Genomic DNA, 12,615 nt, shown 5'->3' on the forward strand with positions numbered 1-12,615 from the left:
GAAATGAACAATCAAAGACCACAGCTGAAATGGTTCAAGAATTATAATCATAACTCCCCTGTCATATTGGCATGTTTGGACTGTTTTTAAGCTGCAGCAAATTACTATTGCAATTATGAAGTACAATATCTCAGAGTAACCCTACAAATAACATAAAGCAGAGCAGCAATCTACAGTTATTATTAGCTGGCTACATAAATAAATACATTAGGTTATTATATTCAACAGACTCTTCCCACATTTTTTACCTTTTATCTATTTTTATCTTTGCTTTTATGATGTGTTATTTAAGAATTTCATAAAATACTAAAATGCTGAGGTTGTGCAAATTTACTATCCATAATTTTACCAGTATTTTGAATGGCACACCAGAGTAAAACAGCTCAATTCTAAATGTATAGTGTTACATTCCTAAATGAAATTTGCAGATCCGGGAACATTAGCAAAATAAGACACTCCTCCCAATATGAGAGGAGTGACTGCCTTGTTTTAACAACTTGCAGAGCACTGCTGTAAAGAAGCATTAACCCTAAGATAGCACTGGATGCAAATAATAAACATTATGATCATAGTATCGATTTATATAATTCTGTAATTAAAAGCAGAGAAGAAATATGCTGTAATGATAACAAATCAACAAGTTAGGAAAATTAACCGAAAATAAGCTCTTAATGTACAGAAGCAGAAATAATTTGGTTATGATTGTTGAAATAGTTAAAAAACAAGATAGTGATTATTTTTCAAAGACAGAATATGAAAATAAAAGCTCAATGACCCACAGTGTTTGGATGAATTTCAGCTAAACAACCCCACCAAAAGCCTGAACAAAATAAAACCCCTAGATGTGTGCTTCCTATACAATCAGAATTCAGGGGCAATATTGATTTACATGAATTCTTGTCCTTTTCCTTAACAGTGTATTTGTTTGTGAAGCAAGAGTCTCCCAGTTCTCTTGCTGGAGCTACTAATCTGTCCAGTAAATTCCTGTAACCTTCTTAAAATTTTTACGACTTGTTACTTCATGACTCCAAAATTACTTGCAATAGATAATCTGAGGATCAGGAGGGGATACTCTGCTTGGATCCTTGATCTGGAAGATGGAAGCGCTACTGCCAGCCTAAGAATGAAATGCTAAAGTAGAACAAAGCCATTGCTTTTCTTACAGAGATTACAGCCTGAGAGATCAAGAAACATTGCATAATGTTTAATTAATTTAACAATTCCTTGATATATACTAGCAAGCTGTCCCATAAAATCTGAATATGACACACTAGAGAAAGAATTAAAGAAATTGTTCTAGAAATGTGAGAATAATTTTCATTGCGCTCATTCTGCTACAAACTGGAAAAAAAAAAATCCCCAAACCCACAGTATATATAGATTGTTTGGAAAGAACATACCTATTAACTCTTTATTTCTGACATCTAAGGCCATGTTTCGTAAAGCTGTAGCAACTGCACACACCACGCGGTCATTGTCTATCCGGAGCAGCTCCACCAGGATGGGCAATCCTTTCTCTTTGCGGACGGCAGCGCGGATGTACACTGACCACTGCGAACACACAGGGGAGAGAGAGAGGGAACAAAGTGAGGAATCCACCACAGGCAGTGAGGCATCTGAGCTCACAGCAGAGTAAGGGCTAACAGAAGCATCTGGATGCAAAATTCAAAGGAGTGGAAATAATTGCATTGATGATGCTAGGCAACCACTTGATTTGGCAATCAGCACTCATTTTTTTTATGGGGACAGAGAAATTAAATGATGAATTGACTTCTCTCCCAGCACACCTGGTTACATTTTCATGGCCCAAGTCTGCAGAAAACTTACTCTTCACCAGCGTTTTGTATGCAACATCTAATGATGCTTGTTTACTGCTAAACTAACAATATTTATTTTACAAAATATGTATTTGTATTACAATGCAAGTTCAAGAGGTCTGAGTATTCTTTGTTGTTACTATAAGAATGATTCAGTCTACAAACATGAAAACACTATTATAATTTCTCTTGTGATTGTTAACTTGTTCAGAAGGAAAACTGAGGATAACTACATTGATCCTAACTGGAATACTATTGTACATTGAAGTGTTAGCCATTCCCTCAAGAGCTGACCTGAGGGCAGTGTGTGCCTGTGCTGTGCCTGGCTGCAGGAATCACGAGGCTGCAGGACAAACCCAGTGGCTGATTCTATCAGAGAAGCCTGTAGGCATCTCCCACTTGACAGCTGGTCATGGCACCACCGGCATGGCCTTGTCTTTGTATCAAAGCGAGCAGTATGTTCTCATGTAAACATCCTTTTCATTTGACAGCAGAAATGATGAATGGAGTTGTTTACTTCTAAAAACCCTTCAGGAGCTCTAAAGGTTATCATGCCAGTGAACAATGGATCTGTGCAGTGTGCCGTGAGTAGGAGATCCATCCAGAGCTGCACAACTTGGGGCTCCCACCACATAAAGGGGTGAAAGATCTAGATGGCTCTTCTCTTCTGACAAAGACATCCCACTGCAAAGAATAATTACATTGCAATAGCATTACTCCATAACCAGGCAGAGTTAAAAAAAAAAAAGAAAAAAAAAAAAGGTTAGCACATTCACTGTCAGCAGACCATGCTTAACCCCTGCATATGGCCTCTACTTACCACAGCTGAAGAGCTCACTTTAAAAGCACCTATTTATAGAAGATATATGCCCTGAATAGCAAAACCCAGAATATATATTTATGATAAAAACAGCAGATGTGGAGATAGACAAGAACTACAGTGCTGCAATGTCTGTAGTGCAAATTCATTCCAGGTGATATGATCAGGGGAAACTGGGAAAAAAGAAAGCAAACCAGAATTTAAGGAGTATTTTTTTATTAATTCTTCTCTGTAGTAACTATGCATAACAAAAGCCAGTTGGCTGGACTTTGCTGAAGATGAAAGTGATAATGGTTATGATAAGCTATCTAGTCAGTTATGTTGGACAAGGGGTTCTCACCATCCCTGAGCATAATAATGTATCTAAAACATAAATGTGCTGACATTTTGCACTGCAAAGGAAACAGCTTAGGGGAGAAAAATGATAGCAGGAATCTTTGTTAATCTTATTCTATGTTCTCTCCTCCAGTTTCTTCTCCAGAACCAGTGTATAGGATGATCATCAGATAAAAAACTAAAAACACTAAAACAGATCTTAAAGATGAATGAGTTTAATAGGAAGTATTTTGAAAAATACTTCCTATTAAAGTGAAAAAGTTTCTTTCATATACATTAATTTTAATGGGATATTAAATATAATGGATGTCATGGAAATAACGAACTGGTATTTCTAACCTTCCTGGCTTAATAAATATGTATTTACCTGCCAGGTAGATTCATTCTCACCTGCAGCTGGGAAATGAGCAACACCTCCTTGCACTTAAAAAATGCTGTATTTTGTACATCTCTCACAGGGGAAGCATCTGTTTTGTCTGCTGTGATTACAAGGTGACTGCCAGCGTGAGAGTTCAAGACAGCAGTGGGAATATTTTGAGAAAGAAGTGAGCCTGTCTGGTTGAGGTGAGAGTTCAGGCTAGCTGAGAGTATTCTGAGAGATGCTGTTGTTCATTGCAGAAGTACACCACATATGTAACATCTCCAGGATGGGCTACATGGCGAACCAGTGGGGGTGTTTGTTTTGAGGGGAAAAAAAAACTTATCTATGTCTATTCAATACCAAGGAGAATCAAGAATAATCCTTTAGATTATTCACTATATTTTAAAAACCTCCATATTAAAACCTCAGTAAACAGTTTTCTTTGATTTTTTTTTTTTTTAGCCACCTACCAAGAGAAAACATAAGCACTTGTTTCATAAAGCCAGGTTTACAACAGACTTCTTGGGATGTAGTATTTTCATTACCCATTCCAACCCAAAAGTTTAAGAGGAACAAATTAGGGAATGCTTTGCTTTTAAGCCTAGGGATAGTAGGAGACATTGTAGGAGAAACACTGAAATAACTCAGTATGAAAAAAAGGAGAAAATATAAACCTCCTTACTAAATAAATGACATGCAAGACTTCAGGATCTGTAATGAACCAGTTAATTTGATTACAACAGTAAAAAATAGAGCTCCAGAGCTTTCACAGGGGAAAAGATCCAGATATAATATTTTACACATGCACATATGCACACATACATATATAAATCAATGGGAGGAGGACTACAGAAAAGTCATGTACTAAACCTCTCCTCTCCCCTGCGTACTCCTCTCCTTCCCAAGCTGTCTTTTTCCAGAGGATGTCATCCACTTTGGGAAAAGTTCACAGACTCCTCAATGTGTGATTTGCTATCATTTTATCTGCTGTTTCAAGTCATGAACCTTAGGCAGAAAGAGAGAAATGTTTTTAATTGTTTCAAGGGTCTCTGGAGAACTTTCCATGTGGAAAGTGGTATGAACTGTCTGGTTCTCTTTCCTTAAGCTGCCAATTAGGACAAGCCTCTGCAAGCAATTACGCTGCACTATGTGGATTTCAGGAAAGCTCAAATTGAGGTGCCTCAAAAGGCTATTTCATTCTTGCATAGAATGGAGAAATTGATTCAGCCTTGTGTACACTGATGATCCTTCCATTTGCCTAAAGCCATCGTGTGGTGCCTGCATTTCCACATTGGGGGTCAACTGCTGATACGAGCTCAGTGAAGTATAAAAGTGAAGAGATGAAAAATCATAAAAAAGAAAAAGGACAAAGAGTTTGTTGCCTATCAGTAAGTAAATGAGGCACTCTGCTAATATGCTTAATCATCCTGTTACTGCAGAAATCAATGGCAGTGGCAACGATCAAATAGCTGTTCAGTTTGTAAAGCAAAAGCATTCCTGTGGGAACAGCAAACACTTCAGCGGGAACAAGCAGCTAGAAAAATAAAATAAAATCATTTTTGTTGCATCGGACTGATGCTAAATTATCAGAGACAGGCACAGGAGCCCGAGTCTGTGCATGAATACACTTCACCAATAACAGAATTTGGGGGGCATAACTACTACACATCACTTTGAAAGTACACAGTAGAGCTCTACATCCGCTTTCATTAGTAGCTCCCTTTTTATTTTCATCACAGTAATTAGGTAGAAAAATAGAGTAAACCTGCAAATTATTTTTTTGTTTGTCAGATACCATCTGCACAAGTGAATGCCTCTAGGGATTTAAGATTATATTAGGCTGAAACTCAAGAAAAGAGTAATTACTCTAGATAAAACTAATTTATATTTTTCAGAAAAATTAAAACCACTTATTCACTTAACTCCTTTTGGTGTTTCATACGGTTTTCTTTATTTTCCTATGAAGCAGCAACACAGGAGACCAAACTGAACAATGAAGAAATTTCCATCACAAAATGAGAAAGAAAAAAACTACCAAAATAAATTCCCCCCACAAAATGCAAGAAATACCACCAATTGTATACACTTGACATTTTGAACAGATTCACTTTCCTGACATTGACATCAGTGCTCCCGAAGTATCTGCAGAATATTTCATCCCATACTTCAGCTTTGACTAAAATTTGGACTGTACTGGTACAGTTCAACACTGTGATCCAATGACTATTGAGTTACTAAATACTAAAGAGAACTACTCAGACGTAAACTACAACATGAAAGCTAAATCAGGGGAGCAGGCATGACATAGTAAACTGAATTACTCAGCAAACTAGAGCACCAGGAAGATTAGAGAGACTTGAGGTCTGCTAGGAAAGGCTTAGAAAGAGTCCATGCTAACAGTAGTAAAATAGCAGACCATGAAAGAGAACTGCATGTTGAATAATCAAAAATCAATGAATAATTAAAGATTAATGTTCCTCTCTGTCTGATCAGACTCAATGTAATATACTTATCAGAAAAAATTAAAATATTTTTAAATTTAAAAATTACAGATGTACTTTAACCAATTAACTCTATTGGGATCCCTAAGAAGTCACATGAACCTGACAGAGAGCAAAGCTCTGAAATCTTGGTTAACTTTCTGCAGTTTCTGAAGAGAGCAGAAAGAGACTTCCCAAGGACTTTCTGCCCCCTGATTGCAGTGTTCTGTTCTCAGAAATTATCCTATCTGGTATACTACCAGCAAGTCCTCTATATCTTTGTGCTGGGACAAGAGAAAAGTATTAACAGGTTGCTCTTCTCTTGCTCCACAACCTTAGTCAATCTTAAAGAGAAAAGAAAAAAGATACAGTGGGTAAAGATACAAAGTTAATAAATAAACGAGACAAAAATAAAACAGTGTTAACAGAAGTTATCTTAAACAGGAAGGCAAAACTGATAAGGAACTGCCGTCGCACCTCATTCTTGGTTCTCCAGTACAAGTAGGTATTGTGTTTCCAAAATGATCTGAGAACTTTTACTATCAGTTTTCCAAATATTGTAATCAATATAATTAACAAAGAAAAGATTTGGGACAAAAGTGACACATCTCATGGGAAGAAAACTGCTTATAGTAAGGCATTACCTTGAACAAGAAGCCACTATGAACTACTGTGCTCCCATTCCACATAGAGATGGCCATGCAATTTCCTCCTGATGTCTGTGATACAAGTGTTTGCAGCAGCAGGTCTTGCTTTTTAAATACCGTTCAATTTTGTCTTCTGTCCTCTAGAGCCAATACATCTCCCTTTAACAACTGATGCTGCCTCATTTATGAGGTGTTTCTACCCAGGTAAGAATTCCTGACAGAATAAAGCATTGGTTATTTAAAAAAACTAACTTTGTTGATTACGTAGTATGTTGTAAATAATCTTCTGCATCCTATCACATAAAGATTCATAATACTACTATTTTGGAGAAAATGAAAGCCTTTTCACTGCAATCCAAGAAAACTTTCTCCTGGAACAGCCTGATGAAACTTTGAAGGGTTAATACATAAATAACTAGAGTAATCAGAAAAGTCTGGCAAGGAACCCACAATATGTCCTTGCCTGATAAGAGAAGATTGATAACCTAGATGTCTGCTGCTTTAAAAAATAATTACTCATTATCTTCAAGAGTCTGGACTGTAAGGAGCTTGAAACTCTTTCTCATACTACTCTTTGAAGCAGCTGCACTGACCTTGTGTCTAAAATGGACCCTTTTATGTTTTCAGTCTCCTTATCTAATAATTTACTTAATGGAGTTCTTGCTCCTATGAGAGTCAGATTTCCCTTGCATGGAATTAAAAAAATAATGCAGTTGCTTGTCTAAGGAACAAAGACTGAGATAGCATCTAGCCTATCTCAAGAGATCAGGCCCATGACCTATAAACACCATTCACATGGGTATTGTACCTGTATATTAGGGATCAAAGGCAGGGACATTCAGCAGGCTAACCAAAGAGCTCCTCATTCCCTGCTGAGCATGATCAAACATGGAACAGAAAGGAGAGGTGATAGAAAGATAGGAATGCGATAATTTCATGAGACTGATACTAACCTCAACAGAGCAGCACTTGCTCCTCACATTACAAAGGATAAGAAAGGAGGAGGCTCAGCAGAACTGCTACCTTGGACTTGCAGAGGACAAACTCTGGGCTGTGAGGGAGATTGGTTCACAGAGTACCTTGGGAGACAGTACTGAAGGGCAAAGAAGTCCAGGAAGGCTAGACATTGTTCAAGTAGGAAATCTTAAAAGCTTGTTCCAGTTGCTGAGAGGAACAAGTCATCCCTGTAGGTTAAAAGATGAGCCAGTGGGGAAAAGCAGCAGCCTGGCTGAACAAAGCTGGAGCTAAGGAAAAATTGAACAGATTTTTTCTCCGTCCTTCAGAAGAAGAGAGTACAGGAGGACTACATGGATGCTCTGAGATGTCAAGGAGAAAATCAGAAGGGCCAAAGTCCAGCTAGAACTTAGTCTGGCTACTGCTGTAAAAGACAATAAAAATGTTTCTATAAATACAGCACCAACAAAAAGAAGGCTAAGGAGAATCTCAATCCTTTATTGGATGCGGGGAGAAACACAGTGACAGGGGATGAGGAAAAGGCTGAGGTACCTAATGCATCTCGTCCTTAGATCACAACCCCAGGCAGTGCCACAGGCTGGGGACAGAGTGGCTGGAAAGTGGCCCAGTAAAAAAGAACCTGGGGGTGCTTCTTGGCAGTGCTGAACATGATCTAGCGTGTGCCCAGGTGGCCAAGAAGGCCAAGGGCATCCTGGCCTGTATCAGCAATAGTGTGGAAAAGGAAGTTGGCCATCCTCTCATTAAAGCAGATGAGGGAGTTCATAAAGCCTGTAAAGGAACTGAGACAGAAGACTGGGTGCACAGAAGGGACTAAGCAAGGCCCAGAGCAGGTGTGCTACCTGTTCCAATGTAAGCCAGAAGAAATAAACTAAATCTTGTTTCCTGGTTTTAAAAGACAGGTATTGCCTATGTAAGTCATGATAGTATTTTTTTTAAAGGATCATACGAATGAAGAATTTATTTTTAACGGTTTGGCAAAACTAAGGAAATGCCACTTGTGGTGACAACACTGCATTGCCAACTGCACGTAACAGCAAAGGTAATGTAGGGCCAGAGGCAATGGGCAACAACTGAAACACAGCACTTTTGCAGAACAGCAGGAATTGCTTCTTCACTTGTGAGGGGGACTGAACACTAGCACAGGTTGCCCAGAGAGCTTGTAAAGTCTCCAGTCTTGAAGACATTCAGGAAAACATCTGGACATGGTCCCAGGCAACTGCCTCTAGGTGGCCTTGCTTAAGCAGGGGGTTGGACCAGATGACCTGCAGAGCTCCCTGCCAGCCTGAGCTCTTTTGTGATTCTATGAGTTCAGAGCAACAGGTCTTGCAATATTGGAAGAATGTCTGGCAGATAAACTGATATCAACCTAAATTCAGCTGTCAGATACATACATACAGACACAGTAATCCTAATATTTCCTTTCTTCCTGAGAGGGTAATTTTATTCAGAAGATACATAACCTTGGATGCTTGACACTGTTAACTCAAGGACATTTTGCATATAACTTTTTACAGGCTCAGGAGATATAATGTGTTAATAGCCAGTTGACCAAGGTGAAAACTAAAAAGAACTTGCCACTTTTATTTTTACCATCTGAGGAGGAGTACTAATGCCAGACTACATATAAAAAGATAATCTTTTACAGGATCACTCTTGTAATTTTAAACCATATAATTTTTTCAATACAAGGCATTAAAATAAAAAAAATTATATGACGTTGCAGAAAGAACTTCTGGTTTGAAGAGTTATAATGGGAGAAATTTCTTAATAAGCAGGCAATTGTCTTCAGAATAGAGCTGAGAGAGTCAGAAAGTCTCCTTTTTACTTATTCTACATTTTTGCACAAATTTGCTTAAACACAAATTAAGTGGCAAAGAAAAATAACAGAGCTCCCAGTGAAAGTTAATACCTAATGGGAAATAAAGAGTTTGCACTGCTTCCAAAGGCATGTCTCAAATCTTATTTGTTCAGGGAAAACTCCAGCTAAGATTGATGAGAAAAGTCTTTCCCTACTTTTATTATTTCATATTTCTAAGCAGCTTTAATATTCAAATTCACATCAAGTATAATTAAAAAAAGCCTATTATTTGAAAAAAAAACACCAAAAAACTTAGAGAGGCAATAAGAGGAAGCAAAGCCTAACCCAATGGCCACACTTTTCACGTGTTGCTCCTTGTGCCTGCGGGATGTTCAGGATATCATGGAACTACCGTGGTTATGCTCTGATGGGATAAAATGTTTTGGGAAGCAATGACTTCTCTAAAACAGCAACCCTTCCATGTAGCAGCTGAGCTCAGCAGAAGGCGGTAGGTGGGTGCAGATCCAGGGCTGACAAACTGCCCCAGTGCTGCACTGTGCTTGGAGTGTGTATTACTGGCAGCCACCAGCCCTGCCAGGAGCGGGACACGCAGTGACCCCTGGCTGGTGTCACACATCGTTGTGCAAGGCAGCAGTTGGACCTTAGGCAGTGTGATAGCCTGGCAGTGATGTGGAAAATGTTAATTTGTCCAGTCTTTCCAAAAGACTTACATATTGGCTGTCTCCATAGATATTACACCAGGAGGGCCAATCCTATCTTTCATAGATGCATCAAGCAAGCACACGAACAAAAAAAGATATCTCTGTGTGGACATGCATGTAATTTTCTGTGACAAAGATGGTTCTTCTCCTTCAGATTCCAATACCAGTGTCCTCCTTAAGTGATGACATCTTGATCCAGAACAGTGAGATGAACAAATATCTGTGTTTATCTGAAACAGTCTCTTCCAAAATGAGTTCTGCTTTGTATATAAGCTGTCAATCTTTTTCAAAACTAGAATATACAGCGAAGTCAAGATACGCAATCATAAATTATGCCAGGTTAAATTTTCACATTGAAAATATTCTTTCTCATACCTCAAAATCAGTATCCTGACTTATTAATAAACCTTCATTTAGATCTCTTAATGTATTTGCCACCAAGATGCTCCTTTTTCTGGTACAGACTGTGCTTGCTGTAACAATAACTGCACTGACCAAATATTTCATTAGTCATTATAATAAATTCCCAAGCTTTACTCTGCAGATGAGTAATATATGTCAAGACTTTAGTCCTAAGCATTTCATTCTGACACAGAAAAACTGTCTGTAAATATAAGCATGTCCCACTTTTTTTTCATGCTATTATTTGGCTTTAGAGGAATTCCTGCAACTGAAGCAGTACTAAAATTGTCCTCCAGATTATGTTTTACCATGTGCATGTGTTGATTTTATGTGTATGTATCCCTGAGAAACTATACTCCCTGAAATAATGAAAACTTTCAGCCTTTCTGAGCTATTAATCCTTAAAGCTACATACTGCTGCTTTCTTTTTGTGCCTGAAATTCTCCAAAGCAGTCTAGGGGATTTAGACACATATTGTCTGTTAATTCTAGTGGTAGACATTTATCTAAATCCCCTACATAACTTTTTATTTTTTAAAAATTACTCAGGCTTCATTTTATCTGCTCACTTTCTCTCTGTAATAGCACTGGCTAAGCACTGCCTGTGTTAAAAATATTACCTATTGGCCACCCAAGAGGATTAGACAGCTTTGTACCAGAGGAACCAAAAGGGTGAAACAGCTAAGAAAGAATTGTGCAATTGTATCAACTGCATTGTATTTTTTCCAGAAGAGACTATAACTTCAGTAGTGTGTGAGCACACCTGCTAGGCTGGGTGCTTCATATAGTCTGTGATTCTTCTGGCATTAAAATAATGCTAATTGGAAAAAGCCCACAACTGCTATTGCTAATAATATTAATAGCAACATTGTTTATCTTCATACAGTTTGCTCTTCTCTCTTTCAGCTATAAGTTTCAGTAATCATAAAGTTCTTGAAAGAATTCTTGAAAGTAAAAAAAAATAAATTTCCATTCTTTATACAATTACCATTTGTTGGAGGAACTAAAATATTAAAATCTCCCTTAGGAATAACCTCTTCTTTTAAGAGTTTTCTATCTTCTATTTCAGTCATTTTATGTCTGGACTGCAGCAGTGGAAAGGAGAGGTCAAAAGGTGGAAACATCAATGCTTATGTAATCCCCAAAGAGGATTACTCCCCTCACAAAAATGGCTAGTATGACATGTGAAATTAAGGATATTCATTGTGTCTCTGCACATCCCTTGTAATAGAATTGGTGGATCTTTAGAAAAATAGAGCAATATGAGAACAACCCAGCTTTTCCCATGGTATCAGCACAGATAGTATTAAAGTCCAGAACCAGTTTTTCTAAGCCAGCACTTGCCAAAGAGCTCTGCAGACCCTCCCTTCTTCTCACTGTACACTTTTGCCAAGTAAAGGATGACAGGTATACAGATTTATTAGAACTGGGAGAAGGGACACCACTTGTATTTTAGCACTTCTATTAGTCCTGGCAAACATGCATGCGTTGTTTTCTCATTTGGACCATGGCTACACCCATTCCCAGATGGATAGAACACATTTATTGCATTTTGCTGCCAGCATTACACCATCTGAAGCAGTCTACAACACTAGAATAATAAAACCATAATGATTTTCAGGCACAGTGCTATATAGGACAAAAATCACTGAACAGATACTTTGTTAAATCGTTTTACATGCCATTGAATGCAACAGTCAACCATATATTATAAGTCTGGTGGAACACCATTATAAAAAAAACCCCAAAAACATAATATGACTTGGAAGAGCTAGTGAGTGTGCCAACCCAACTTCCAATAAAACTTTATGTGAAAAAGAAAACAATTTCTTAGTGTCAGTGCTAATATTTCAAAATGAATACCTAATTAAACTGGTATTTACATATCACATATGAATGCCCAACTGCTTAAAACCCAACAGGATACCTTCTGAGACATAACTTTGATCAGTGCATTTCCCTGTACATGACTGTTTTCATTTTAAATGAGAAAAATTCCTGCTGAGAGTTAATTTAAAATCAATGCAATACAGTTACACCATAGGATTACACAGTTAGTACTTTCACCCAATTAAACCAGTTTACCATCAGGAAAGTTGCCCTAAAAAGTAAACAAAGTTCAATGTGGAATTTTGCTGAACTGTTCTAAATTTGCAAGCATTTTCTTAAATTTTTTACTTGACATACTGCAAATAATATGTAAAAGAAAAATGGTGCTTTTGAATATAATTGAAAAATAAGGTTAGCTGGAATAGAGT

The 12,615-nt window shown here is 37.7% G+C and overlaps 1 protein-coding gene across 1 annotated transcript in view; it reads right to left on the reverse strand.

The window, feature by feature from the left end:
* Window positions 1-12,615, reverse strand: part of CTNND2 (catenin delta 2) — a 518,515-nt gene that overhangs the window by 68,194 nt on the left and 437,706 nt on the right. Inside the window, exon 16 of the mRNA XM_041411749.1 lies at window positions 1,401-1,551. Coding sequence (XP_041267683.1) covers window positions 1,401-1,551 — 151 coding nt within the window. The remainder of the gene's footprint in view (window positions 1-1,400; window positions 1,552-12,615) is intronic.

The sequence above is a fragment of the Onychostruthus taczanowskii genome, unplaced genomic scaffold (assembly GCF_017590055.1).
Source record: "Onychostruthus taczanowskii isolate IOZ18803 unplaced genomic scaffold, ASM1759005v1 scaffold37, whole genome shotgun sequence".
In the NCBI taxonomy this organism is placed as follows: domain Eukaryota; kingdom Metazoa; phylum Chordata; class Aves; order Passeriformes; family Passeridae; genus Onychostruthus; species Onychostruthus taczanowskii.